The sequence below is a fragment of the Pseudorca crassidens genome, chromosome 2, assembly GCF_039906515.1.
Source record: "Pseudorca crassidens isolate mPseCra1 chromosome 2, mPseCra1.hap1, whole genome shotgun sequence".
Lineage (NCBI taxonomy): Eukaryota > Metazoa > Chordata > Mammalia > Artiodactyla > Delphinidae > Pseudorca > Pseudorca crassidens.
Genome location: NC_090297.1, coordinates 16,745,664 through 16,773,009, shown reverse-complemented (window position 1 = coordinate 16,773,009; position 27,346 = coordinate 16,745,664). Strand labels below are relative to the sequence as shown.

The window sequence follows — 27,346 nt, the reverse complement described above, 5'->3', positions numbered from 1 at the left end:
AGAGGCTTCTCAGGGTCACTGCCACCAGGTCTGAGACTGTGAAGGAACTGATAGATGTCCTGTCACTTAGGCAACCACCGGCCTCCGGTTGGGTGGGGAGGACAGCACGGGTGCAGAAAGGCCTCCAGAGACTCCGCCCCCTCACCTCTCTGGTCGCACACACCCCAGAGGAGGGCAGAGTCAGGTTGTGACTGCAGGGCTTGCCTCTTGCAGGTGGCAGCCTATGGCGGAAAGCTGCGGTACACCCTCTCCTACACAGCGGGGGCCCAGGGCAGCCCGCTGTCTGACCCTGATGTCCAGGTCACGGTGAGCACGTGGATTCCACACCGAGTGGGCAAAAGGGGAAGGTGGAGGCTGGGGGTACCCTCAGTGTTTCTTTCCTTTCCGTCCAGCACTCAGCTGGCCTGGCACCCACCCACTAGTTAGGCCCATGCCCCCGCCCCACCATCTGTTTGGACACTATGTAGGCAGAGGCCCAGCTGCTGGAAGATGGGGTAGTGGGCATGTACCTGACTCCTTTGGGTACGTGAGCTTGGGAGATTGGAGAGGTAGGAGACTGGGATTGGGAGAGGAGCCCACTATCCCCGAGAGCCCCTCAGTTCCCCTCCCAAGCCCACTCGTGTCTCCCCAGGGCAACAACATCATGCTGGTGGCCTCCCAGCCGGCACTGCAGGGCCCGGAGAGGAAGAGCTACGAGATCATTTTCCGAGAGGTGAGAGGCACTCGGCCACACCATGTCTGACCCTCTGCACCCTCCACCCTGCTTTGGAGCCTGGCTTTGACGCCAGCTACACTGCCTCTCACTCCCCCCATCCTCAGCTAACAGTCCTTGGCCAGTGCCTGGAAGGCAGGTGTTGGGGCTGGGGGCACTGCAGAAACAGCACACAAAGCCCAACGCCCCTCACCCTCATCTGCTGTCTTCCCCCACCAACCCAGGAATTCTGGCGCCGGCCTGATGGGCAGCCAGCCACCCGGGAGCACCTCCTGATGGCACTGGCTGACCTGGACGAGCTCCTGGTCCGGGCCACGTTCTCCTCGATGCCGCTAGCAGCCAGCATCAGCGCGGTCAGCCTGGAGGTCGCCCAGCCTGGGCCCTCGGAGGGACCCCGGGCCCTTGAGGTGGAGGAATGCCGCTGCCCCCCGGGCTATGTCGGCTCATCCTGCCAGGTGAGTGTGACCGGCCCAGATGCCTCTGCGCTAACACAGCTGGATCAGCAGGCGGTCAGCTGGGATTTCCATGGCCACCTGGGATTACTGTCATAACTTTAGTATACTCAGCAACATCTCATTTATTCTCCCCAACAGCACTGAGGGATGTGTAATTGTCCCCTTTTAACAGATTTTTTTTTAAAACGAGGCGCCGAAGGGTGCACAACTTACCCAAGGGCACATAGCTACACTCTGCAGAGGTTAAGATCCAGCTCATGTTCCTAGGATGCCCGCCGGAGACAGAGACACAGTTAGCCCAACGCAGAGCATGGAAATGCCTCAGCGTGGTGAACGGCGTGGACTGGAGTAGCGTTCTAGGCAGGGAGGGCGGAAGAAGCAGAAGCCCAGAAGGAGGAATGTGTGGGGACGTAGCCTGCGATGCCGAAGGGTCACCCCTGGAAAGCTGAGTGGGGGGTGCTTCCTCAGGCCTGGAGCAAGGCTCCCTCCAGCAGGGACTGCCAAGCTGCTGAGGGAGTGCTGGGGTCGGAACTGAACCCCAGGAAAATTCCTCTGCCCCCAGTGAATGAGATGGATGGGGCGGGGGAGAGACAGTGAGTCCTGTCGGGAGGGAAGGGCGGTAGGGGGTGGAAGAGAGGGCAGGCAGATGGAGGGACTCCAAGAACATTTGCAGTGTTCAGCTGGAGACTGAACACGAGGGCAGGGCCGGAGCTGACTGTTCACCGCTGAATCCCTAGGCACGGAGCAGGCAACCAGTGAACATTGGATGAATGAATGTGGAACTGGGGAAGGGGGATCGCACGAGGGAAGGGGGCAGGGCTGCAGTGCCAAGTGGGTGGCAGGGAGGTCAAGTGTGGAAACAGCTAGCCCCCCACCCAACCGAGGAAGTCCCAGTGGGAAGTCCACATCTCTGCCGCTTTACATCTGCGCCCCTTTGCTGTGTCCACAAGAACTTTCAAATCCAAATAGATGAACTTCACGTTCCTTGAGGTTATAAAATTTAACACGTTTTGAAGGAGAACCCCTGGGGAGAGCAGAATCCTTGGTGCACGTTTTCCACAGTGAAGCAAAACAGCTTTATAAACATCCCTTTGAAATGGTTGGGGAGCGAGGGCCTGGAGAGATTTCAAAGAAGGGGCAACAAATAGAAATTCATTATTGTCAGAACCCATGATTACTCACTTAGGATGTGTAAAAACGTCCTCGGTTATATGGGTGCCGCCTCTTTCACTTTACTGAGCAAATGTAAACATAGTCATAAAGGTCTTCGAGGACTCATTCCAAATCCAGGTCTCCTGAACTCCCTTTTTCCATCTCAGGGTTACGTTTTTCAATAAAGACCCTGCCAGAAGAATTTTCAGGGCTGAAGTCCTGGGGCTGGAGAAGGGTTCTCCATTAAGAATGAACTGTTATTTCAGTATATCCAGAGCGACTGGAGATGCCAGGCAGGATGGGGGCGACACTGTCCCAGCTCTGGAGTGTTGGAAAAGTGACGATGGGGGAGGAGAGCTACCAAGAGGGAATGCTGGGGTGGAGAGCTGGGCCTGGAATTTCCCTGCCAAGAGCCAATGGGAGTCTAGATGGTGGAGGGGGGATGGAGGAGACGGGTTCTAGGTCTGCTGTCTCTGGGTGGGACCACAATGGAGACGGAGACCAACTCTCCCCTCTACCCCCAGGACTGTGCCCCGGGCTACACGCGCACTGGGAGTGGACTCTACCTTGGCCACTGTGAGCTCTGCGAATGCAATGGCCACTCAGACCTGTGCCACCCAGAGACCGGGGCCTGCTCGGTAAGATGCAAGCGGGGCCAGGGCAGGGGTCAGCTTGGCTGGGCCTGGGTGGGGTGTCAGGGCTGGCTGTGGGATAGGGAGGGGTTTGGTTTGGATAGACCCAGATCCAGGGCAAGGTCGTGGGGCACATCCTATGGGGAAAAGCGCCTGGCCCAGCAGGTCTGGGCATCGAGGGGTTGCAGGCATGGTGGGGTGGCCAGAACTACGGAGTAACATCCTTCCTTATAAAGACAACTTTGGGGGAATTCCCTGGCGGTCCAGTGGTTAGGACTCCACGCTTCCACTGCAGCGGGCATGGGTTCAGTCCCCGGTCGGGGAACTAAGATCCCTCAAGCCGCATGACATGGCCTAAAAGAAAAGAAACGAAAACTTTGGTTCCTGCTATTTCTTATCACCAAAGTGACACATGTTTTCTGTAGAAGAATCAGACTGTAGAGATAACTTAAAAAGAAAGTAAAAATTCCCTGAAATCCTACCATCTGGAGGTAATTACTGTCGATGTTAGGCTGTGGAGCTCTTTTGCTCTTTTTCTAGGCAAATATTTATGCAGATTAGTATATCTTTTGTTTTACAAATAACCATAGGATCACTGTGTTTTATGATCAACTTTTTTCACTTACAAGTTCATGACGTCTTTGAATATTTCAGTAGTATTTTTTTTTGTTTTTTGTTTTGTTTTTTTGCCGTACGCGGGCCTCTCACTGTTGTGGCCTCTCCCGTTGCGGAGCACAGGCTCCGGACACGCAGCCTCAGTGGCCATGGCTCACGGGCCCAGCCGCTCCGCGGCATGTGGGATCCTCCCGGACCGGGGCACGAACCCGTGTCCCCTGCATCGGCAGGCGGACTCTCAACCACTGCGCCACCAGGGAAGCCCTTTCAGTAGTTTTTTATACCTGAACTTTTCGGAGTGGTGTATGTATAGCTGTCCAGGGTATGTGGTCAAGGACCAGGGGTTGACAGAGCCACAAGCTGAATATGGAATGAGGAATATGCTACGTTAATAAAAGAAACATGGATCTCTTTGGAGGAAAACATAAAACCCACACACGTTTTTACGATGAAGCACTTATTCCCAAAACCCTGCCCCCACATACTCACGTGGGGACTTTCCTCTGATATTACAGGTATTTAGGTAGAAAAATGTGAGAAATGGAATCAGTGTCATCCTTTTTGATAGCTATTTGGATGCGTGCTCTTTTTAATTTTCTCAGTTCTTTTTTCATGGTTTGTTTCCAGCATTTTGCTTTTATAAACACCACTGAGATGAACATCCTGTAGTGAAATCATTGTGCCCCTCTATGACTATCTCTTTAAGATAAGCTCACAAACATGGAATTTCGAGGTCAAGAGATTCCAAAACTGTACAGTTTTTGGTAAATTTTGCCAAATAGCAAGTAGCTGACATCCTTGTGCCTCGCAGCAATGCCAGCACAACGCCGCCGGGGAGTTCTGCGAGCTGTGTGCACCTGGCTACTATGGGGACCCCACGGCTGGAACACCTGAGGACTGCCAGCCCTGTGCCTGCCCACTGACCAACCCAGAGAACATGTGGGTGCCCTTGCTCAAGGCTCAAGGAAGAACTCCCACTGGGGAGTGGAGGGCATTGAACTGACTTTTGGGGGAGAAGTGGAGGGAACAGGGTGGGGAGTGAGCGTCCCATGGCCTGACCTTTGCCTCTTATCCCAGGTTCTCCCGCACCTGTGAAAGCCTGGGAGCTGGCGGATACCGCTGCACAGCCTGTGAACCTGGCTACACTGGCCAGTACTGTGAGCAGTAAGTTTGCAAATAGGAGGGATGAAGGGAAGGGGCATATGGTAGACTCCTAGGTGAGAGTCCTGGATGATGTTGCTCAGAAAGGTCCCTACCAGGATCATGTGCCTCCCCTGCTCAAAACCCTTCCAAGATTCCCCATTGCCCTTGGGACCAGCCCAAGCTCCTTAGGTAGCTTTATCACTCTTCAGTCTCATCCCACTTCTGACACCCAACTCTATACTCTAGCTGGGCTTCATTTCTTGACTTCTTCATGTTCATTTCTTTGCATGTGCTATTTCCTCTTCATGGAACATTCTTCATCCTCAAACCGCCTGTTCCTGGCTAACTCCTGTTTAGCCTTCAAGGCTCAGCTTTATTCCCTCATTCAGCACATTTTTATTGAGCATCTACTGTGTGCCATGCAGTGTGCCAAGGTGTTGGAAATAAAGTAATGAGCAAAACAGATTCAGTCCCAGCCCTTATAGAGTTTCCCAACTATAATGGGAGACAAGATGGTAAGTAATCATACAAATACATAGTTAAAACAGTGATAAGTTCGCTGCAGAGTAGTCTGCTCCAAGGGAATGTAGCAGCTCAGCAGTCCCATCCTCTGGGAAGCCTCCTGATTTTCAGGGCTAGATTAGTGCCTCCCTACCATGCCCTCTCAACCCCCATAGATGTCCATCACTCTCATTTACTTAGTTTCCATGTTAGTTTCCCAACAAGTCAGTTCCATAAGAGCAAGGACTTTATCATGTTTACTGTTATGTTTCAATAACCTTGCATCGTAGTCGCTTAATAAACATTTGTTGAATGAATGTTTCCCTGAATCCAGCCTACTGACATTTCCACACACTCCCCTTTCTCAGCTCCCAGAGGCCCTGTGGTGGGGCTTTTTTGGTCTCTGAAGTCCTTCCAGAGCTCAGAGCTTCTTCACCCCATATGGGCAGAGAGCTGAGCTTCTGGCTCCCCAAGTCCACTGTGAGGCACTGGGTCCCCTGGGGTCTGACACAGCTGGTCCTTGTTCCACCTTACAGGTGTGCCACAGGATACGTGGGTAACCCCAATGTGCGAGGGGGTCAGTGCCTGCCACAGGGTAAGTGGGACCATGGTCTTGGGTCGAGGTGATGGGCAAGGCAGGGGACCCAGGGAATTTTAGAGATACTAGGTCTGGGGAACAGGGTGAAGGGTTGGGCACGCGAGTCTTTGGGAGGGCAGAGATATCTGAGACAATGGTACATGCTGGGGGCCTCCTGCCTGAATGGCCTCTCCTTTCCCTCCCCCAGCAGACCAAGCCCCGCTGGTGGTCCAGGTCCAGCCAACTCGGAGCATAGTACCCCAAGGTGGTCCCCACTCCCTGCGGTGCCAGGTCAGTGGGAGCCCACCCCACTACTTTTACTGGTCTCGTGAAGATGGGCGGCCCTTGCCCAGCAGCACCCAGCAGCGACATCAAGGTACACATGGCCCCAGGCCCTTCGGCCATTCCAATGGAAAGGGAGGCACAGGTCTGTCCCTGCCCTGCTGAGATCCTGTAGGGACCCACACGCAGGACTAGGTGGGAAAAGGGGTGCATCTGTACTGATGAGCTCCCATCTCCTTGCCACCAGGCTCCGAGCTCCACTTCCCCAGCGTCCAGCCTTCAGATGCTGGAGTCTACATTTGTACCTGTCGTAATCTCCATCATGCCAACACCAGCCGGGCAGAGCTGCTGGTCACTGGTGAGTTTCCAGTCCTCTGTCCACCAGACTGCCTGTCTTGGGATGGGCTGCAAACTGCAGACCATCTACCAGAGGGGATGGTGGACGAGGACGCTGGCCAGGAAGATGGAAAGAGGTGATGGGTCAAGGCTGATGTTAGAGGCAGAACTGGCAGGACTTGAGTCTGGTCGTTGAGGGAGAGAGAAAAGCCTAGGGGTCTGGATTCCAGCAGCTGGGCAGAGTGCCATTTACTGAGATGAGAGAGGATCCCACAGGAGGGCACCTTCATTTGGGCTCCGCCAAAAGTAGAGGCTGAGGCAAGGGTTTGTGTGTACATAGTTTATTTGGAAAATGAAATGAAACAGGGAAGAGAAGGCATCCAATTAACGGTGTGTCATTGAGCACATTACCACCTAGAGCAGTTGTTACTGAACGCAGCCGAGGCAGCCCCGGGAAACTCCAGAGTAAAACATGCTCCTTGGAGTCCCCCTGCCCTCCACCCTGGGGTCCAGGGAGCTGGGGTATGTGCACACCAGCTCGTATCAGTCACTGACTGGGGCCTGTTCCAGTAGCATCGATTCCCCTGCATACTGTCCCACCCCATGGGCACACACAATGGTCACCAGTGGCCTGAGAAAACCCTCATGCAAAGAAATGCAGCGGCTGCAGAAGCCAGGCAGGTTGGTTCTGAAGTGACGAGGGGACATGGGTGGGGCCCCAGCAACACCTGCCACCAACAGGTCCGAGGGAACCACAAGTTTGGTTTTGGACTTGTTAACGTTTGAGAAGCTTGGGGAAACATTGAAGTAGGTACATCAGGTGGGCATTTGCATATGTGAATCTGGAACTCAGGAAAGAGGCCCTGGCCAGAGAAGTGAATTTGGGAGCTGTTGGCATAAGGATGGGGCAGGATGAAATTACCCAGGAGAGTGTAGCTCGAGGACAGGGCCCAGAGCAGAGCCCCAAGGAGCTCCAACTGGAACAAATGGAGGAGGGAGGACAGCAAGAGAGTGAGCAGGGGCAGCCAGTAGACAGGAGGAGGCCGGGGGACGTGGTGAGTTGGAAGTCAAGAGGGGAAACGACTTCCCGGAGAGAGTGGCCGGCCTCACCGGATGCCCCGGGAAGGTCAGCTACAGACAGAGAAATAACCCTTGGAGGTCATGCCTTGACAAGAGCGGTTTGCAGTGGAGAGATGGGGTAGAGACCGGATGGGAGTGAGGCAAAGAAGGGATGGGAAGGCAGCCAGTGTAGACAACTCTTTCAAGACTCCTGGCTCTGAAGGGAGGCCAAGAAATGGGGCAGTAACTGAGGGGTGTATAGGGTCAGGGGGGCATTTTCAGAGATGGGAAACTCTAGAACACATTTGTCTGTGGAGCAGAATGATCCCATGGGGAAGGAAAGGAGGGGGCACAGCAGGGAGAGGGGGTCCTTGGGAGGGGCTCCAGCACTCAGGAAGGGGAGTTGAGGTGGGGTGGGAGGTGGGGAGAGGTCTCATCCTTCAGGGACCAGGAAGGAGGGAGGTGGGTAGATTTGGGAACGTGGAAAATTCCTGACTAATTGTTTCAATTCTCTCAAGAAGCGTGAGTTGAAGCCATGGAAGTGGAAGGGGGTTTCAGGAGGGTGGAAAAGTTGGGAGCAGGTGTGAAATGGTTGTTTGGGAGGATAGAAACTCAAACCAGACAGAGAAGCCCAGTTGGAGTGAAGTGCGAAGTGTTAAGAGCTCATTTGTGGTCTGTGATCCTGAATTGGAGCCAAGGGGATCATGGTGTGATGTTCTCTGGTCACAGCCTGCTGGGTGCTCAGTGCCAGCAGGAGGAAAGTAGATGATGGGTTTCGGCCAGGATGAGGGAGGGCGGTGCCAGGGAGTGGAATGGAATCTAAGCCAGACTGGGAAGGAAGTGACCTCCGGATGGGGTGATGAAGAGGGAGAGAAAGTGGCCACAGGACAGCGGCCTAGCCAGCACCCAGCTCACTGGGCGACCTCCTGTCCCGGCAGAGGCTCCCAGCAAGCCCATCACAGTGACAGTGGAAGAGCAGCGGAGCCAGAGCGTGCGTCCCGGAACCGACGTCACCTTCATCTGCACAGCCAAGAGCAAGGTGGGCGGGGCAGGGAGTGGGCATCAGTGAGGATCTGTCTTCTGGGGTCCCCAAGCCCCACCCGGACCCCCACCCCATCTCCCTTGTCCTGCCTGCAGTCTCCGGCTTACACCCTGGTGTGGACTCGCCTGCATAATGGGAAACTGCCAGCCCGAGCCATGGATTTCAACGGTATCCTGACCATTCGCAGCGTACAGCCGAGTGACGCGGGCACCTACGTGTGCACCGGCTCCAACATGTTCGCCATGGACCAGGGCACAGCCACGCTGCACGTGCAAGGTACACTGTTCATGTCCATGCCTGACCCACCCAGTCCTGACCTTCCTTCACACCCACCAAGACCAGTGACCATTTCTTCCTTCAGCTGACAGTTTCTGAACTACAGTATGGCAGGTCCTGGCCTAGACTCTGAAGAAACAGGGGTGGGAGGGGACAAACAGGGGCTCTGCCCTCCTGCCCTCCATGTTCCGTAGGGAACAAGTGGACAAACAACATAATTACACGGGTGACCAGTGCTGGGACAGGAGTAAACAGAGTGATTGGAAAGTGAGAAATGAGGTGGGAGAAGGGTGAGCTATTCTCCGTGGGGTGGTTGGGGAGGGCCTCTCTGAGGAGGTGACATCTCAGCTGAGACCTGAAGGGAAGAGAAGGTGTTCAGCCACATGAGAGCTGGCGGACGAAGCAGCGTGTGCAAAGGCCCTGAAGCACGAGCATGTTGATGTGTTTGAGGGACGCAAGGCCAGCGTGGCTGGAGCCATGGAGGGGAGGTGGGGTGAGGGACTTGAAGATGTGGGCAGAGGTGAGTACACGCAGTGGGTCACAGCAGGGAATTCAGATTTTGTTCTAAGAGCCACGGACAGGTCTTAAGTGGAGAAGTAAGAAGACCCCATTGACTTTTTTTTTTTTTTTTTTGGCCACGCCATGTGGCATGCGGGATCTTAGTTCCCCGACCAGGGATCGAACCCACGCCCTCAGCAGTGAAAGAGCAGAGTCTTAACCCCTGGACCACCGGGGGATTCCCCCATTGACATTTTAAAGGCTCCCTCTGGCTGTTCTATGGACACATGGCCACGAGGGGCTAGAGTGGAAGCAAAGAGAGCGGCAAGGAGGCTGTTGCCACAGGTCCCTCCCCACCGTGACCACATATGCTTTCTCCTCCCTCGTCAGCCTCGGCCACCCCGTCCTCCCCCGTGGTCTCCATCCACCCACCACAGCTCACAGTGCAGCCTGGGCAGCTGGCTGAGTTCCGCTGCAGTGCCACAGGGAACCCCACGCCCACCCTCGAGTGGACAGGTGAGGCCGTGGCGGGTATGACAGTCAGGGCCTGGCTCTCCTGCACATGGGGGCCAGCGGCAGGACTCTAGGCTGTGGACTTCAACCCCTGGGGGGCCTGGCAATGCCAATCCTAGTGGGTGCTGACCCCACCTCTCCACGTCAGGGGGCCCTGGTGGCCAGCTCCCTCAGAAGGCCCAAATCCATGGCGGTATCCTGCGCCTGCCAGCCGTCGAGCCCTCGGATCAAGCCCAGTACCTGTGTCGCGCCCACAGCAGCGCTGGGCAGCACGTGGCCAGGGCCGTGCTCCACGTGCACGGTGAGAGGACGGGGCTGAGGGTGGGCAGTTGGGAGCTCATGGCGGCCCAGAGAGGTGTTCTCACAGAGCTCTGTCTGCAGGGGGCAGCGGGCCTAGGGTCCAGGTGAGTCCAGAGAGGACCCAGGTACATGAAGGCCGCAGCATCAGGCTGTACTGCAGGGCTGCGGGTGTGCCCAGCGCCACCATCACCTGGAGGAAGGAGGGGGGCAGCCTCCCCCCACAGGTGAGGATATCCGTCCGGGCCAGGCCCACGGGCTCAGCAGAGTCCTAGCACTTGCCACCTGCCCCTCCCATCTCCTCTTCTGGTTCCCTTCACTTCCAAGATGGTGCCCTGCTCAGACCTCCCGCTCCGTGCGCTCCGTGCGTCCCGGCGGGTGGCAGCCGTCAGCCTCCTGCTCTGCTGCCTGGCTCCGCCCTCCTTGGTGCCCAACTGGGGCCCTCATATTGGCTCGGAGCTTGCCTCTACTCTTTATGCCCCCTCCTCCTGCCCTCCCTCACTAGCCCTTGCCAGGCTGCCTGGGCCCGTCGGGCGGCTGACCCTTCTCGCCGTGTGGCAGGCCCGGTCTGAGCGCACAGACATCGCCACGCTGCTCATCCCAGCCATCACTGCCGCCGACGCCGGCTTCTACCTCTGCGTGGCCACCAGCCCCGCGGGCACCGCACAGGCCCGGATCCAAGTGGTCGTCCTTCCAGGTGCGGGGCCTTGGGGCTGAAGGAGTGGGAAGGCAAGCCAGGGTCCCCCTGAGGCCTACTCACTCCCTCTCTGCTCCCAGCCTCAGGTGCCAGCATCCCGCCAGTGAGGATTGAGTCCTCATCACCTTCCGTGACTGAAGGGCAGACGCTGGACCTCAACTGCATGGTGACAGGGCTGGCCCACAGCCAGATCACGTGGTACAAGCGAGGGGGCAGCCTGCCTCCCCACGCCCAGGTACGAGGGTCCCTGAGCCCGTGGCAGGGGACCTGGGGGTGGTCCTTCACACAGCCTGGCACTCTGCACTCTGCACGAGCAGGGTCCGCCCTTATTTCCCTCCCTCTTCAGCTTCCCATGTGGGGTGGCTCCGAGCAGAGGCAGGCACTGAGGCACAGAGGGAGTGCTGACCGCGGCCTCTCCCCATCCTCACGTGCCTCTGTCCTTACCCGGCCCAGGTGCATGGCTCCCGGCTGCGGCTGCCCCACGTCTCACCAGCTGATTCTGGAGAATACGTGTGCCGAGTGGAGAATGAGTCAGGCCCCAAGGAGGCCTCCATCATCGTCTCTGTCCTCCACGGCAGCCATTCGGGCCCTAGCTACACCCCAGGTGAGGAGCCAGTGGGGCTGGGTGGGGGCCAAGCCCTCCGACCTCCCCTCTGTTCCCAAGGCTGGTGTCTGTGGTCTCTTCGATGCCATCAGGACAAGAAGAGGCGCTCCAGGCAGGCTGCAAGCCTCCACTCCCTGCAAGGAGAGATGAGGGGACTGAGGGTGGGGACAGGTTGACCTGACTTACCTGGGACCCCATGGGGAGAGTGCTGTTTTCAGAATTCATCAAAAAGCAGCAGAGTCAGGGTTGGGCACTGAGTTGGGAGTCAGGCTGACCTGGGTTCAAATGCTGGCTCTGCCCTTTATCAGCCTTGAACTGGTTACTTTACCTCTGGGGCCTCAGTTTCCTCACGTGTAAAATGGGGACAGCAGCACTACCATGTAGTGTGAGTACGCGGCGTGCGCTCTAAAGAAGGGAGCTGTGGCCTTATTGTCTGCATCCTTCGGCCCCGCCTGGGCGCTAAAAGACTCTGGTTCCCTGCAAGCCAGAGCAGCTCATCACAGGTCAAGGAGTCATGCATAGGCAAATGGGCCTTGAACTCCAAGTTGAAGGTCAGAGAGGGAAAGAGGGGTCTGGCTGGCCCTGCTGAGGCAGAAAAGCATGGTCCCAGCCCTAGAAGGCCTCCCATCTGCCCTCCCAAGCTAGGGCCTCGTCAAATCCCAGGGCCCTCTGCTTCAGGGCTGCAGGGCTGGGGCTCAGGAGCCCAGGCCTCTGACCAGCTCCTTTGCGCCCCAGCTCCTGGTGGCGCCCCAGCTCCTGGTGGAGCCCCAGCTCCAGGCAGTAGTCAGCCCATCCGCATCGAGTCGTCCTCCTCTCATGTGGCCGAAGGGCAGACGCTGGATCTGAACTGTGTGGTGCCGGGGCAGGCCCACGCCCAGGTCACATGGTACAAACGTGGAGGCAGCCTCCCCGCCCGGCACCAGGTACAGCAGCCCCCCAGGGCCAGCCCGCTGGAGGGGTTGGACGGAGCCGCTCAGGCCCTCCTGACCCTCCCTGTTTGCACTCAGACCCACGGCTCACTGCTGCGGCTGAACCAGGTGTCCCCAGCAGACTCAGGCGAGTACGTGTGCCGCGTAGTCCTCGGCTCTGGGCCCCTCGAGACCTCCGTCCTAGTCACCATCGAGGCCGCCGGCACTGGCTCCATCCCCGGTGAGTGACTGCCAGTGACAGGGCAAGCTGGGGTGCGGGGTGCTGAGAGCCTTCCCAGGTGCTGAGGCCCTAGTGACTCCCGTTGCTGACGCGGGGAAGGGGGTGGCAGGAAGCCACACTGCGGCAGGAAGCCCACCTTGGGGCTGGCCACAGGGCCGGCCCGGGAGGACTCCACTTCTCTGAGTAATCTGCTGTCTTCCCATCACTGTTCTCTCTGGCCACATCACTCATGTTTTTGCTCCTCCCTCAATCATCCTCATCTCTCCCACTTCCTCGCTCCCTCTGCAAGGCTTGGCTCCCCTCAGGGTTGCTGAGCCGAGGACCTCAAGCCCAGGCCACTGAACCCACAGGCTGAGCTGGCTCCGGGGTGAACAGTTCTTTCCTTCCCTTCTGGGGAGCGTCTGCTACCCTCGCCCCTTTCCCCACAGCCCCAGGATCCGTCCCGCCTGTCAGGATCGAATCCTCATCCCCCACGGTGGCCGAGGGGCAGACCCTGGATCTGAGCTGTGTGGTTCCCGGGCAGGCCCATGCCCCGGTCACGTGGTACAAACGTGGAGGCAGCCTCCCCGCCCGGCACCAGGTACACAGTGGCAGAAAGGCAGGAGGGGGCCAGCCAGGCCAAGCTGTGGACCGTGGGTCGGCGGGGGCAGCCTCTGAGCTGAGGGGCTGTCAGTTCCCAGCTCAGAGGAACAGGGTGGGGGTACCCACCTGCTGAGCTCTGAGAAGCCCCCCTCTCACACCCCTGCCCATGGCTGTCCAGGTCCGCGGCTCCCGCCTGTACATCTTCCAGGCCTCACCAGCTGACGCAGGCGAGTATGTTTGCCGGGCCAGCAGTGGTGTGGAGGCCTCCATCACAGTCACGGTAACCAGGACCCAGGGAGCCAACTTCGCCTACCGTGAGTGGGACTTGCAGGCTGCGCTTGGACAGAGAAAGGGGTAAGGCGGGGGAAGCTGCAGAGAACTGGACTGACCAGTGACCGTCTTCTCCCCCAGCTCCTGGTGGCACCCAGTCCATCCGCATTGAACCCTCCTCCTCTCATGTGGCCGAAGGGCAGACCCTGGATCTGAACTGCGTGGTGCCCAGGCAGGCCCACGCCCAGGTCACATGGCACAAGCGCGGGGGCAGCCTTCCCGCCCGGCACCAGGTACAGGACCGGAGGATGGACAGGCCAAGAAGGGAACAGGAGGGAGGCCACTGGGGAGTGGAGGTCAAGGGTAGGGTGGGTTGGAGGCTCCTCTGAGACGGGGAGGCCTAGGACCCCATTGCACAGGTGTGCGGGGCAATGGTCCCAGCCTCTAGGACCAGCCAGCCTAGGTGTGACTGCTGCTTCCACCACTTCCTCACTTGTGACCTTCAGCAAATTTCTTAATCTCCCTGTACCATACTTTCAGCATCTGTAAAATGGTAATAATAGTACCTCCCTTACAGAATTATCTTAAGGATGAAATGAATTAATTTATATGCAAAGTGCTCAGAGCTCTGGCTCATAGAAAGTGCTATGAGCCGTTACTACTGTCATATCATTAGCTATTTTTTAAAATATTTATTTATTTATTTATTCATTTGGCTGCGCTGGGTCTTAGTTGCGGTGTGCAGGATCTTTAGTTGCGGCATGCGGGATCTTAGTTGTGGCATGCAGGATCTAGTTCCCTGACCAGGGATCAAACCCGGGCTCCCTGCATTGGGAGCACAGAGTCTTAACCACTGGACCACCAGGGAAGTCCCATCGTTAGCTGTTATTATTGATATATTTTATAGAATTTAGGATGCCACTGATTGCAGGATGCACCATGATTTTATGTGCCTCTAAGGAGAAACAAAAAAACTGCCATTTGTAATTGTAATTCACTGCGAGATGCATCTTGATTTCAGAGACTTTAAAAAGTATGTCTAGGGAATTCCCTGGCAGTCCAGTGGTTAGGACTCCATGCTTTCACTGCCAAGGGCCCGGGTTCGGTCCCTGGCTGGGTAGCTGGGATCCCGCAGGCCACACAGTGTGGCCAAAATAATAATAATAAAAAATAAAATAAAAATAATATGCAGGTTATCTTCTCCATCCTTTTTTTTTTTTTAAGTGTGTAAGAATGGATGGAGTGTGGTATTAGTGTTTGCCCAGTTCCCCATGGCTCCTCTGGGCCACCCCTCACTCCTGGGACAAGACACCCGCTTCACCCCTGAGCAAGACAGAACTAAGAGCCAGTTCTCAGGCTCAGAGTGAGGCAGGGCTGCAGGTTATAGGTGCAGGGGTCCTAAGAGGGCCCCTTCTGACCTCACCTTCATTCTGGCCAGACCCATGGCTCACTGCTGAGACTCCACCAGGTGTCCCCAGCCGACTCAGGCGAGTATGTGTGCCGCGTGGTAGGTGGCTCAGTGCCCCTGGAAGCCTCCGTCCTGGTCACCATTGAGTCTGCAGACTCTGTGCCTGGTGAGTGGTGCTGGGGGGAGGCTTCCCACTCCAGCAGTGGCAGGACCCCAGAGACCAGCAGTCCCTACCTTCACTCACACCCTCCCCTCCCCCTCTCCTCCCAGCTGGGGATTGACCCTCTGCCCTCTGTCCCCAGCGCTGGGGGTCACCCCTCCAGTCCGGATCGAGTCATCCTCCTCACACGTGGCTGAAGGGCAGACCTTGGATCTGAACTGCCTGGTTTCTGGGCAGGCCCACGCCCAGGTCACATGGCACAAGCGCGGGAGCAGCCTCCCTGCCCGGCACCAGGTAGGAGGTGGGGTGCTAAGGGGGGCCTGAAGGACCCTCGAGACTGCGGAGTAAGGAGCTTTGAGTTTGGACACTGCTTTGCCCCTTGCCTGGCCAGTCCTTTGACTTCCCTGATCCTCAGTGTCCTCATCTGCCAGATGGGCTCACACTGTCCACCTCACCTGCCCCATAGGTGGCAAGTGCCGGTCCCCCACTTCTTCCCACTGGACCCAATCCCAACCCTCGGGCAAGGGAATTGAAGGGTCGTGAATGGTGGTTCTCCCTGGAAGAGCTTCTGCCCCAGCCCTAAAGCTCCATCTGGCCGGGTCTAGCTGGGATGGGTACCAGGGAAGGGGGTGGGAGCCTGGCTGTGAACCTGCCTACCCTCCCAGGTACATGGCTCGAGGCTGCGGCTGCCCCAGGTGACTCCAGCTGACTCCGGGGAGTACGTGTGCCGCGTGGTCAGCAGCTCGGGCACCCAGGAAGCCTCCGTCCTCGTCACCATCCAGCAGCGCCTCGGCCCCTCCCGCTGTGAGTGTCTCAGGGGTCATAACAAATGGGCTGGGAGGGCCCCTCCACCGTCAGTGGCTCCCACACCCTGCCTTCCATCTCACCCTCCCAGCCCAGAGTGTGGTGTACCCCGTCCGCATTGAGTCATCCTCAGCCTCCCTGGCCAACGGACATACGCTGGACCTCAACTGCCTGGTGGCCAGTCAAGCCCCCCACACCATCACCTGGTATAAGCGTGGAGGCAGCCTACCCAGCCGGCACCAGGTATGGAACCAGCAGGCAGGGAGGGCAAAAACTGGGGTCACCGGCCCTGACGGGAATCAGGAAGAGCTGTCAACAGCCCGTCTGTGCTCATTCAGTCATTCAACAAACATTGAGTGTTCTTGCTGGACAGGCCCTGGACCAGTGCTGAGGATATGGAGATAAGTCCCACTGACCTCAGCTGGATCCTGTACTTCACTCACTCACTACATTTCCCTGAGAACCTGCTCCAGGCCAAGTCCTGGTCCTGGCACTAAGGATTCAAATGGAATGAGACCAGTGCCTGCCCTCAGGGAGCTCACAGGCTAAAGGGCTAGGCAGAGATGCCATGTGACAGCGCTGTAATAGGCGTCACCGGGGAGGGCCTCAATGGGCTTTCTGCAGGGATGACGGGTGAGAATAGTCCAAAGGCTGGAGACACTGTCCACCCAGCCCAGAGCCTCGGGAAGGCCACCAAGGGAGTTCTGAAGGAGGCCAGGGTGGAGGCTACCCCAGACAAGGCAGTGAGGCTCCCGGAGTCCGGAGGAAGCAACAGCGGCAGCACCTGAGACATGGAGGTGCTGCCCGCACCCCCTGACACCTGCTCCCCCTCAGATCGTGGGCTCCCGGCTGCGGATCCCCCAGGTGACGCCCGCGGACTCGGGCGAGTACGTGTGTCATGTCAGCAACGGTGCCGGCTCCCAGGAGACCTCGCTCATCGTCACCATCCAGGGCAGCGGCTCCTCCCACAGTGAGAACTCCTAGGGCAGGGGGTCTAGGCAAGCGGGTGCGGGGGAGGCAGCGAGGTGCCCGGCACCGTCACTCTCGTCTGACTCCGGCCATGTGGTGCATTCCTCTCTGTCCCCAGTGCCCAGTGTCTCCCCACCAATCAGGATCGAGTCCTCGTCCCCCACGGTGGTTGAAGGGCAGACCTTGGATCTGAACTGCGTGGTCACCGGGCAGCCCCAGGCCACCATCACGTGGTACAAGCGTGGGGGCAGCCTTCCCACTCGACACCAGGTACAGAGTAGAGCCTGGCAGTGGGGTGGGCAGTTCAGGGACAGCCCCCCATGGGCAAAGAACCTGAAGCATTAGCTGGCAGTCCTCCCTCCTGCCCTGGGTGGACAGAGGGTAGCCTCAGCCGGTCTGATGGAGGAGGCCTGAGCCAGCCGGTGACCCCTCAACCCCTTGACTCCCTTCTTCCTTATCCACACCCCTAGGCTCACGGCTCCCGTCTGCGGCTGCACCAGATGTCCGTGGCGGATTCAGGCGAGTATGTGTGCCGGGCTAACAACAACATCGACGCCCAGGAGGCCTCCATCGTGGTCTCAGTCTCCCCCAGCACCGGCAGCCCCTCTGGTGAGTCCGATGAAGACCCAGGAAGGGCCTGGGAGACGCAGGTACCAGTGTTTCCCAGGGAGCAAAGGCCCTGTAATCAGAGCCCCAGACGAGGGTGGTGGTGCAGGACGAGGGCTCAGCAGAAGGATGCCAGGGTTCACATCCTGCCTGCACCACTAGGGACCTTGAGGGGGTGACTCTCCCCTCTCAGCTTCCGTACCCTCATCAGTGAAGTGGGGATGTCGATCATTCCATCCTCAGAGAGCTGTCCGATACGGTGGCCACTAGCCATGCATGGTCATTAAAATTAGTTAAAATCCTAAATTCACATCCTCACACTTCAAAAACAAAGTGCTCAGTAACCGCACATGGCTGGTTGCCACTGCATTGAACAGTGCGGATGATAGAACATTTCCATCAAGGCAGAAAGTATGTGAATTTTGTGAGGACTAAGTGAGTTAACGCACGCAAAGTACTGAGAACAGTGCCTGGCATACTGTAAGTGCTTAATAAGTGTTAGCTATTCTTACTACCTTGGGAGGGTGGAGGCTTCTCCAGTTGAGGCTCCCACCAACCCAGGTGTTCCCAAATCTGACCATGACCAAAGCCCCGACTTGCTCTTTCTGTGCGCCCAGTCCCCGGCGGGGCCACGCCCATCAGAATCGAGTCGTCATCTTCACACGTGGCCGAAGGGCAGACCCTGGATCTGAACTGCGTGGTCCCTGGACAGGCGCATGCCCAGATCACGTGGTACAAGCGCGGGGGCAGCCTCCCCACTCACCACCAGGTATGGGAGTTGGGGGCAGGACATAGTGGGAGGGCTGCTGGATGTGCGGGCCCTGACTAGGGGCCTGTCCCCCAAGCTCTGCCCGGGAAGGAGGGCCTGGGATCCCCTGTGGGGTGCAGTGCCTGCCTGCGTCAGAGGTGGGACCCTGGCCCCAGCCTTCAAGGATTCCAAGTGCCATCTCCTTCTGCTCCTCTCCTGTCCTGTCCCTGCTCAGGCCCACGGCTCACGGCTGCGGCTGCACCAGGTATCCCCGGCTGACTCGGGTGAGTACGTGTGCCGCGTGGTGAGCAGCTCTGGCCCCCTGGAGACCTCAGTCCTGGTCACCATCGAGGCTTCTGGCTCTGGCGCTGTTCTCGTCCCTGGTGAGGATCCCTACAGTGGGGCTGGGAAGCAGGAGGAGGGAAGAAAGGAGGGCTCGAGAGCCAGGTCAAGTGGGCTTCATCCCTAGGGCCCGAGAGCACGGGCTGTGGAGTCCGGCTCGTGTGGGCGTGAGTCCCGGCTCCTCTGTCCACACTCTGAAATGTTACACGAGGGATTCCTCTCGGTGTGTCACTTTCCTCATCTGTAAAGTGGGGCTAGTAGAGCTCTTGCAGCAATTACACGAGTTCCTTAAAGGCTGGAATTGCACCTCTGGGATCTGAGAGGGTGATTTTAGGTGGTGCCCTGATTAAATATTTTTTTATATTAATAGTGATAATGTTAGGGAAAAAACATCAACACGTCAAACCTGTCATGATTGCATGGAAATCATTGCCTATGATGGGGCTGTGTGTTTAAGGGTTTTCTTAAGTGAATCAGTTGAAAGTGTAAAGGAATTAATAGCACAGGGAGCACGTGGCCGTAGCAGACGTCATGATAATAGTACCTGAATCGCTAAGTAATGAACGTGATGTGCACTTACCAGGTGCTGGGCCCTGGTAATTTTACACATATTAACTCATTTCACTGTCACAATAACCCTTTGAAGTAGGTATGATTGTTCTGTTTTACAGTTGGGGAAACTGAGGCATGGAGAGGTGAAGTAGCTTTCCCAGGGTCACACAACTAATAAATGGCAGGGTTGGGTTTTGAACCCAGGCAGTCTGGCCCCAGAGTCTGGGTTCTTAGCCCCGTACTACTCAAGTCTGGGAAACGTTAGTGATCTGTGTGGAGCTGCCTGGCCCTGAGCCCTGGCCGCCAGTGGTGCCGGGAGCACAGAGGATGGTGGGACCATTGTCTGGGGCTGGGCTGGGAGAATGAGGCGCCAGGCTAGCCCAGCTGCTCCAGGCTTCAGGGGAATGGGAAGGGGGGTATCAAGGCCGTCTGCCTGTGGCCTCTGGCCTGACCATCTGGGCACCCAGGGGCAGGGGCTGAGGACACAGGGAGTCCCAGCTCACTGACTTCTTCCTGTGCCCCAGCCCCGGGCGGAGCCCCACCCATCCTCATCGAGACGTCCTCCTCCCACGTGGCCGAAGGGCAGACCCTGGATCTGAAATGCGTGGTGCCTGGCCAGGCCCACGCCCAGGTCACATGGCACAGGCGCGGGGGCAGCCTTCCCGCCCGGCACCAGGTATGGAGGCTGGAGAAAGCAGGATGTGGGCATTCCCACCCCACCCCGTCCCCTGCCCCGGAGGGAAGGTGGCCCCAACGTCTGGGGCTTCAGGAAAGTGGCAACAGGAGATCACTGGGACTCAGGAGTTCAAGAACAGGCTGGGCATGGTAGGGCCGTCACTGGCTGCCCAGTACCTTGGTGCAAATTAGAAAAGGACACCTCTTACTCAAGACACTGGGCTTTCTCCTGCCAGGAAAAGCATAATAGTAAACATACCCCACAACGTCCAGTGTCAAAGGGGGTCACCTTTGGCAGGAGGCAGCGCCCACAATGGTGCATGACAGTCCTGGGGTACAGGTATGAGAGGGCTGGGGCATCTGACGGCCTTGGCCACCAGCCCCCTGGCTCACTCTCCCCACTCTCGCCCCACCCTGGCCAGGTCCACGGCCCCCTGCTGAGGCTGAACCAGGTGTCCCCTGCCGACTCTGGTGAATACTCCTGTCGAGTGGCCAGCAGCTCAGGCACTCTGGAGGCTTCTGTCCTGGTCACAATCGAGGCCTCCAGCCCAGGCCCCATTCCTGGTGAGTGACAGGAGCGGCGGGCGGTTCTGGGCACAGGCTTGGGGGCCCCTGCCTGGCCTTGCTCCCCCTGCTATCCAGCAGGGCTCTAGCCCTCGGCTCCAAGAAGGTCCTCCAGCCCCTCCCCCAACCACTGGGAACCAAGGTCTCACCAGGGCATCTCAGCCCCCAGGGGACAGAGACCCTTCTTAGGTCAATGGTGCTCAGCCAGCTCAGTCCCTCTCAAGCCACTGCACCTCCAGGAGGGCCAGCTGGCACTCGGTGCCACCGCCTCGGGTCTCTGCCTGCACCCCCGGGGCCGCCCCTTTCTCACCCACCCATTGTGCCCACAGCCCCAGGACTGGCCCAGCCCATCTACATCGAGGCCTCCTCCTCCCATGTGGCCGAAGGACAAACCCTGGACCTGAACTGCGTGGTACCCGGGCAGGCACATGCCCAGGTCACGTGGTATAAGCGTGGGGGCAGCCTCCCCGCCCGGCACCAGGTACAGGGGCCAGGGGTGGGGAGAATTCAGGGCAGGCAAGTTTTGACCTGCAGTTGCCGTCTGCATCCCAAACCTTCTTCACACAAACCCTGGCATGCTTGGGGACCCCAGGGGATAAAATACTTGGCGGGGAGGAGTTCAGCAGCCTGGGAATTGAGAGACCTGGGTCTTTCTCCTGGCTTTGCTGCTGAATCATTTCCTGCAGCAGTTACCTCTGAAAAGGGGATGGAGTGGACTTGTAGGATTCTGTGAATGAAGCTTCCTCATCTCCACCAGCTGGAGCCCTGAGCTCCTGAGAACTCTTGGGCACTGGCACAGCCGGGCTCGGGGACTTGCCCTGTCCCGAGTGCTCTGGCACGATGGCCACCCTCTCCTCACTCCGACAGACCCACGGCTCCCGGCTGCGGCTCCACCACGTCTCCCAGGCCGACTCCGGAGAATACGTGTGCCGTGTGGTTGGCAGCTCGGGCCCTGAGCACGAGGCCTCCTTCACGGTCACTGTCCCGCCCAGTGCAGGGTCCTCCTACCGTGAGTGAGGGAGACGCCACGGGCAGGGGGAGGCGGGGAGACACTGGGGCCGAGGAGTGGGGAGGGGAGGCGGGGGAGCCCACCCAGCCCTGCTGAGCGCAGCCCTCTGCCTCCGTCCTCCCCCAGGCCTTAGGAGCCCTGTCATCTCTATCGACCCGCCCAGCAGCACCGTGCGGCAGGGCCAAGACGCCAGCTTCAAGTGCCTCATCCATGATGGGGCAGCCCCCATCAGCCTTGAGTGGAAGACTCGGAACCAGGAGCTGGAGGGTGAGCCGGGGGGGTGGGGGGCTGGAGGCGGGTGTGAATGCGCGAGGCTCACCACTGGCGGCTGGGCGGAGCCGACCATGGCACCAAACTTTCTGTGTGACCCCGGGTAAAGCCCTTCCCCTCTGGGGACTTGGTGTCCCTGTCTGGATGGTGAGAGGGCTGGACACAGGAGTCTCCAAGGACTTGTTTATCAACCATCTGTGACCCTGTGAGCTGGATACACCCAGACTGGAGGGGTCGGGGCCATGGGGCACTGGTGTGCCTACTGGCAGCGCCAAGGCAGGAGGACACCCTCACTGACCACACCCTCCTTGATGCCAACCCCGCAGACAATGTCCACATCAGCCCCAACGGCTCCATCATCACCATCGTGGGCACCCGGCCCAGCAACCACGGTGCCTACCGCTGCGTGGCCTCCAATGCCTATGGTGTGGCCCAGAGTGTCGTGAACCTCAGCGTGCACGGTGAGGGCCTTCAACCCCGTGGGCTCTGACTTCGTGTTTCCAGCTCTGATTCCGAGCTCAGAACCTCCAGGCTTAAATCCATCCTCTGCCACTGCCTCCCTCTTGGGCATTCTCCCTCTCTGAGCCTCGGTCTCTACATAGGTGCAGTGGGGAGACTAGTGCCCACTGGCAGTTACTGGTAAGGGGGCTGTGACAGTGCACATGACCAGCAGAGCCCTGCATGTGTATCAGTGGTGTCATTCCTCTGCGCAGGGCCCCCTACAGTCTCTGTGCTCCCCGAGAGCCCCGTGCGGGTGAAAGCGGGAAAGGCCATCACCCTGGAGTGTGTCAGTGCTGGGGAGCCCCGCCCTTCTGCTCGCTGGACCCGGATCGGTGCCCCCACCAACTTGGAGCAGCGGGCACCTGGGCTCGTGGACAGCCACACCATGCTGCAGGTGATGTCAGGGGGGTCTCATCTCTGGATCTGAGGCCCAGTCACTGCCCGTTCTCGAGCAGTTACCTGGAGGAGAGAGTGGTGGATGGACAGATGGGTGATGAATTGGTGAAGAAAGGGAGGGATAGGATAGGTGGATGATGGCTAGATTGGAAGACGGTCAGGAAGAAAGAAGGAAGGTGGAAGGAGGAATGGGTAGAAGTATGGGTGGTTGGGTGGGTAGGTGGATGGATGGGTGGATGGGTGGGTAGATGGATGGATGGATGGATGGATGGGTGGATGGATGGGTGGATGGATGGATGATGGATGGATGGACGGGTAGATGGGGGGGTGGATGTGTGGATGGATAGACTAATGGGATATCTTGAGTGTGAGCCCTCAAGCAGCCAGTCAAATAGGAAAGCTAAAAACAAAGGGATGGGTAGAAGAAAGAGGTGAAACCAAGCCAGAGGGCTGATGCCAAGGTCCCCCCTCAGTGGCCTGATGACCAACTTCCTTGCTTCTTCCAGATTTCGTCAGCTAAACCATCAGATGCAGGCATCTACGTCTGCCTAGCTCAGAATGCACTGGGCACAGCGCAGAAGCGAGTGGAAGTAATTGTAGACACGGGCACTGTGGCCCCAGGGGCCCCCCAGGTCCAGGTAGAAGAAGCCGAGCTGACTGTGGAAGCTGGACACACGGCCACCCTGCACTGCTCAGCCACAGGTGTGGACGGGGGCTGGCACACAGGGCAGGCAGAGCAGCGGGCCCTGGGGCCTGAATTTAGACACAAGAGACCTGAAGAGGATGTCATGCTCAGGAAGGGGGCTTTGCTGCAGGCAATCTCCCAGTGATGGCTGAGGTGCCCACTTTGTGCCCCCCATGAAGGAGCAAGCTGACCCAGGTCCCTTCCTGGCCATCCCACCCCCAGCCAGTCCTGGGGCAGCCCACCAACCTCTGCTGCTCCACTCCACAGGCAGCCCCACGCCCACCATCCACTGGTCCAAACTGCGCTCCCCGCTGCCGTGGCAGCACCAGCTGGAAGGTGACACGCTAATCATCCCACGGGTAGCCCAGCAGGACTCGGGCCAGTACATCTGCAACGCCACTAGCCCTGCCGGGCATGCTGAGGCCACCATCGCCCTGCATGTAGAGAGTAAGGCCCTCGTCCACCCTCCTCGCGCTACCCTCTCCGCACTGCATGGAGGTCTGAGCCCCCCAACCAGGCCACACCCTGGACAGAACTCCAGGAAACCTACCTGGAGGGTCACATGCACCTCAGGCCCCGGAGCCTGCCCTAACCTAAAACCCACGTCCCCTCCTGGGACCTTGGCTTCCCTCATCCCCAGTCCTCTGGGCTCCCCGTTCAGCTCCCTAGTCCTTTGGCAAGTCGCCAGGGCCCAGCACCTGCTGCCATCCTGACCTCTGCTCTCCGCCGCCCTGACCTCTGTGTCTCCAACCCCAGGCCCGCCGTATGCCACCACAGTCCCGGAGCACGCGTCGGTGCAGGCAGGGGAGACGGTGCAGCTCCAGTGCCTGGCTCATGGGACGCCCCCACTCACCTTCCAGTGGAGCCGTGTGGGCGGCAGCCTCCCTGGGAGGGCGACCACCAGGAATGAGATGCTGCTCCTTGAGCCTGCGGCCCCCGCGGACTCAGGCCGCTACCGCTGCCGGGTCACCAACAAGGTGGGCTCAGCTGAGGCCTTCGCCCAGGTGCTGGTCCGAGGTGAGCAGCCCCAGCTCAGACTGGGTAGAATGGGGTCAGCTTTCCTCCAGGCGCTTGTCCGAGCCTTTCACTTACCCCTCAGCTGGTGCCGGGGGACCCCCACCTGGGGCATGAAGACCCCCCTCCACTACCCTAGCTGGAATGCCTTCTTTTCCCCCAGGAAGACCCCGGTCACTGTGTTCTCAGCAACTAGCTCTCACTGCTGCATCCCTCCCTTGGCATTGACCTCATACTGCCAGAGGCTATGTTTACATGAGTACCCCAGCCTGCCTCGCCTGCCAGACAGAGGATGAGGGCAGGGCCTGGACCCAGTCATCTCAGCAGCCCCGGGCTTGTCCACCACAGCACCCAGAATGGGCTGCATAAATGCTGGACGGTGACAACAATGAATGTGTGATAGGGCAGCACCCACCCCCGGATGCCCAGGGTTTCAGTGGATCTCCAGAGAATCCCACATCTCCGTGGTCTTCTCAAGAGCCTGGACTGAAGTGAGCCCAGGTCCTGGGTTCAGTGCACAGCCCGATCACTTGATACTTGTGTGAACCTGGCCAAGTCAGCGAACCTCAAGCCTCACTGTCTTCATCCTGCAAAGTAGAGAGGACAATGCCAGCACATAGGCTGACTTAGAAACGGACACATATGTAGAGCCCGTGGCACCTAGTAGGCACTTGGTAAATGGTGATAGTATGCATTTGACCCACCCTCCCATATGTCCCCTGCACCCGGACATTAGGTGCCTTCACCTGGGATCCTCCTATTTTAAATTTATTTATTTATTTATTTTGGCTGCGTTGGGTCTTCATTGCTGCACACAGGCTTTCTCTAGTTGCGGCGAGTCGGGGCTACTCTTCATTACGGTGCACGGACTTCTCTTTGCGGCGGCCTCTCTTGTTACAGAGCACGGGCTTCAGTAGTTGTGGCGCACGGGCTTAGTTGCTCCGCAGCATGTGCGATCTTCCAGGACCAGGGCCTGAACCCGTGTCCCCTGCTTTGGCAGGCGGATTCTTAACCACTGCACCACCAGGGAAGCCCCTCTCCTATTTTAGACTAGAGCCAGAATAGTCTTTGCTCTCCTTCCTTCAGGTGTCTGAATCTTTCCAAGGCCGACCCCTCCCGCTCTCGCCTTGGGCTGCCCTCCCCTCCCAAAGGCCAGGAGCTTCTGGAAGCACAGCCCAGCGCTCCACAGGCTCTTATTTGTGTTGATTGAATGACTGCACGAGTGAGCAGATGAATGAATCTGCCAATGAAAGGTCTTTTTTCCCTGGTCAGAGAGGCAAACAGGGGAACGTCCCCTGAATGTTAGGATGGGGGTCTCCTGGGTCCTGGAGGGGCATCGGGGATATCACACACATACACACACGCACACGCACAACCTCTTACCTGTCCCCGCAGGCCCCTCCGGCTCTCTCCCCGCCACCCCCATCCCAGCAGGATCCGCGCCCACCGTTCAGGTCACGCCTCAGCTGGAGACCAAGAGCATAGGGGCCAGCGTCGAGTTCCACTGTGTCGTGCCCAGCGACCTGGGCACTCAACTCCGCTGGATCAAAGAAGGGGGTCAGCTGCCTCCCGGCCACAGCATACATGATGGGGTGCTCCGGTGAGTGGGGGCAGGGGCAGGACTGAACTTGGGCATCCCAGCCCAAGGCACCCAGTGGGGCTGTTAGAATACCTATCCTACTGGGCTTAGCATAAAACAATGGCCTTGGGCAAGTCACTTCACCTCCCTGAGCCTCAGTGTTCTCAGCTGTACAGTGGGTTATATGAGACCAGAATGAGATAACCTAGAGCACTTAACACAGGGCTTAGCATGTGGAAGGCCTTCAGTAATCAGTGGCCCATGTTTGTATTATTGTTAAAGGGAAGAGAACAAGCTCTGAGGCCAGATATATACATGTGACCCAGATCTCAGCTCTGCTACTTGATAACCGTGTGATCTGGAACTCTAGACCACAAGGTCTTGGTCTAAAATGGGTGTGGTGATACTCACCCTGACTTCCTACCTACCTCCCATGGTTTTGGGGAGACTAGAAGTTTACATCGTGTGCTGATACTTGACGACTTTTAACTCCCACACAACTGCAAAGTATTCTCACCAATTGTTTTTATTCACTGATGTCTTATTATTTTTTTCTTTACAGAATCCAGAACTTGGACCAGAGCTGCCAAGGGACGTATGTTTGCCAGGCCCATGGACCATGGGGACAGGCCCAGGCCAGTGCCCAGCTTGTTGTCCAAGGTAGGACGGTGGCTTCAGGCTTCTGCTAAGAGCAGGGGACAGAGGTGAAGTGCACAGGGACCATATTCCCCAAGAAACCCCTTAAATGTGTACAAATAAAGAGAATTATTCGATTGTATCTTGCTTTCGTCTAGCACAGAGTGAGGGGGCTTGACAAATATTGCAAGGGGGGGGAAGAAGGGAGATGGGCGGAGCTCTCAGACAAACCAATGAAAATGACTGCGATGCACAAGTGAGTGAAACGAATGAACAAAGAGCAAACAAGTGAGCGTGCTAATGAGTGGACGCACGAAAAAGTGAATGAAATGCTGCGTGCCTTGGGCTCCAGTGCTCACCTTTTCTGGGGCAGCCTGCAGCCTCTCTGAGCCCAGGCCTGCAGCAGGCTGCCTCACTCTGTTCTGCCCCATCCTCCCGCAGCTCTGCCCTCTGTGCTCATCAACATCCGGACCTCCGTGCAGACCGTGGTGGTCGGCCATGCCGTGGAGTTCGAGTGCCTGGCCCTGGGTGACCCCAAGCCTCAGGTGACGTGGAGCAAAGTTGGAGGGCGCCTGCGGCCTGGCATCGTGCAGAGCGGAGGCATCGTCAGGATCGCCCACGTGGAGCTGGCTGACGCAGGACAGTACCGCTGCACCGCCACCAGCGCCGCAGGCACCGCCCAGTCCCACGTGCTGCTACTCGTGCAAGGTGAAGGCTGGCAGGGAGCTCTGCAGGGCCGGGGAGCGTGCAGGGGCTGCTCTCACGCCATCTCCTGCCTTACCTGCGCTACTCCTCCTTCCTGCTCTCTTGGGGATTTTCAATTTGGTGTATTTAGGGAGCAGGTTTCATAACAAGCAGGTGCAGCAGGGGATAGCAGTGAGTGTTCCTCTGGGGCAGCTGGAACTTGCAGGGAAAAGCTATGCCGTGGGGCATCAAGAGGAAATCAGATAAGTAGTCTTCACCTGCTGGAGCTCCCGCTCTGACGTGGAAGACCTACAGCTCAGTCTGCTGGCAGAGACAGCGCAAACACAAAACA

At 58.1% G+C, this 27,346-nt stretch overlaps 1 protein-coding gene across 11 annotated transcripts in view; it reads left to right on the top strand.

Moving 5' to 3' along the window:
* The window catches only part of HSPG2 (heparan sulfate proteoglycan 2), a 101,863-nt gene that overhangs the window by 64,039 nt on the left and 10,478 nt on the right, over positions 1 to 27,346 (top strand). For 5 of the 11 annotated variants that reach the window (XM_067723179.1, XM_067723170.1, XM_067723160.1 and 2 more), the window contains 44 exons: positions 214 to 306; positions 632 to 712; positions 937 to 1,167; positions 2,844 to 2,957; positions 4,378 to 4,505; positions 4,644 to 4,730; positions 5,747 to 5,805; positions 5,996 to 6,163; positions 6,317 to 6,427; positions 8,403 to 8,503; positions 8,602 to 8,782; positions 9,671 to 9,796; positions 9,942 to 10,094; positions 10,175 to 10,317; positions 10,652 to 10,787; positions 10,868 to 11,022; positions 11,241 to 11,391; positions 12,127 to 12,314; positions 12,399 to 12,540; positions 12,969 to 13,120; positions 13,301 to 13,436; positions 13,534 to 13,685; positions 14,831 to 14,966; positions 15,103 to 15,254; positions 15,626 to 15,764; positions 15,856 to 16,007; positions 16,599 to 16,734; positions 16,852 to 17,003; positions 17,204 to 17,342; positions 17,957 to 18,108; positions 18,323 to 18,470; positions 19,506 to 19,657; positions 20,079 to 20,220; positions 20,550 to 20,701; positions 21,088 to 21,229; positions 21,356 to 21,496; positions 21,826 to 21,960; positions 22,213 to 22,394; positions 22,903 to 23,098; positions 23,349 to 23,528; positions 23,838 to 24,098; positions 25,491 to 25,695; positions 26,237 to 26,334; positions 26,752 to 27,018. In XM_067723179.1, the coding sequence (XP_067579280.1) occupies positions 214 to 306; positions 632 to 712; positions 937 to 1,167; positions 2,844 to 2,957; positions 4,378 to 4,505; positions 4,644 to 4,730; positions 5,747 to 5,805; positions 5,996 to 6,163; positions 6,317 to 6,427; positions 8,403 to 8,503; positions 8,602 to 8,782; positions 9,671 to 9,796; positions 9,942 to 10,094; positions 10,175 to 10,317; positions 10,652 to 10,787; positions 10,868 to 11,022; positions 11,241 to 11,391; positions 12,127 to 12,314; positions 12,399 to 12,540; positions 12,969 to 13,120; positions 13,301 to 13,436; positions 13,534 to 13,685; positions 14,831 to 14,966; positions 15,103 to 15,254; positions 15,626 to 15,764; positions 15,856 to 16,007; positions 16,599 to 16,734; positions 16,852 to 17,003; positions 17,204 to 17,342; positions 17,957 to 18,108; positions 18,323 to 18,470; positions 19,506 to 19,657; positions 20,079 to 20,220; positions 20,550 to 20,701; positions 21,088 to 21,229; positions 21,356 to 21,496; positions 21,826 to 21,960; positions 22,213 to 22,394; positions 22,903 to 23,098; positions 23,349 to 23,528; positions 23,838 to 24,098; positions 25,491 to 25,695; positions 26,237 to 26,334; positions 26,752 to 27,018 (6,547 nt within the window). The remainder of the gene's footprint in view (positions 1 to 213; positions 307 to 631; positions 713 to 936; positions 1,168 to 2,843; positions 2,958 to 4,377; positions 4,506 to 4,643; positions 4,731 to 5,746; positions 5,806 to 5,995; positions 6,164 to 6,316; positions 6,428 to 8,402; positions 8,504 to 8,601; positions 8,783 to 9,670; positions 9,797 to 9,941; positions 10,095 to 10,174; positions 10,318 to 10,651; positions 10,788 to 10,867; positions 11,023 to 11,240; positions 11,392 to 12,126; positions 12,315 to 12,398; positions 12,541 to 12,968; positions 13,121 to 13,300; positions 13,437 to 13,533; positions 13,686 to 14,830; positions 14,967 to 15,102; positions 15,255 to 15,625; positions 15,765 to 15,855; positions 16,008 to 16,598; positions 16,735 to 16,851; positions 17,004 to 17,203; positions 17,343 to 17,956; positions 18,109 to 18,322; positions 18,471 to 19,505; positions 19,658 to 20,078; positions 20,221 to 20,549; positions 20,702 to 21,087; positions 21,230 to 21,355; positions 21,497 to 21,825; positions 21,961 to 22,212; positions 22,395 to 22,902; positions 23,099 to 23,348; positions 23,529 to 23,837; positions 24,099 to 25,490; positions 25,696 to 26,236; positions 26,335 to 26,751; positions 27,019 to 27,346) is intronic. The other 6 variants (XM_067723188.1, XM_067723145.1, XM_067723152.1 and 3 more) reach the window with 5 other exon arrangements.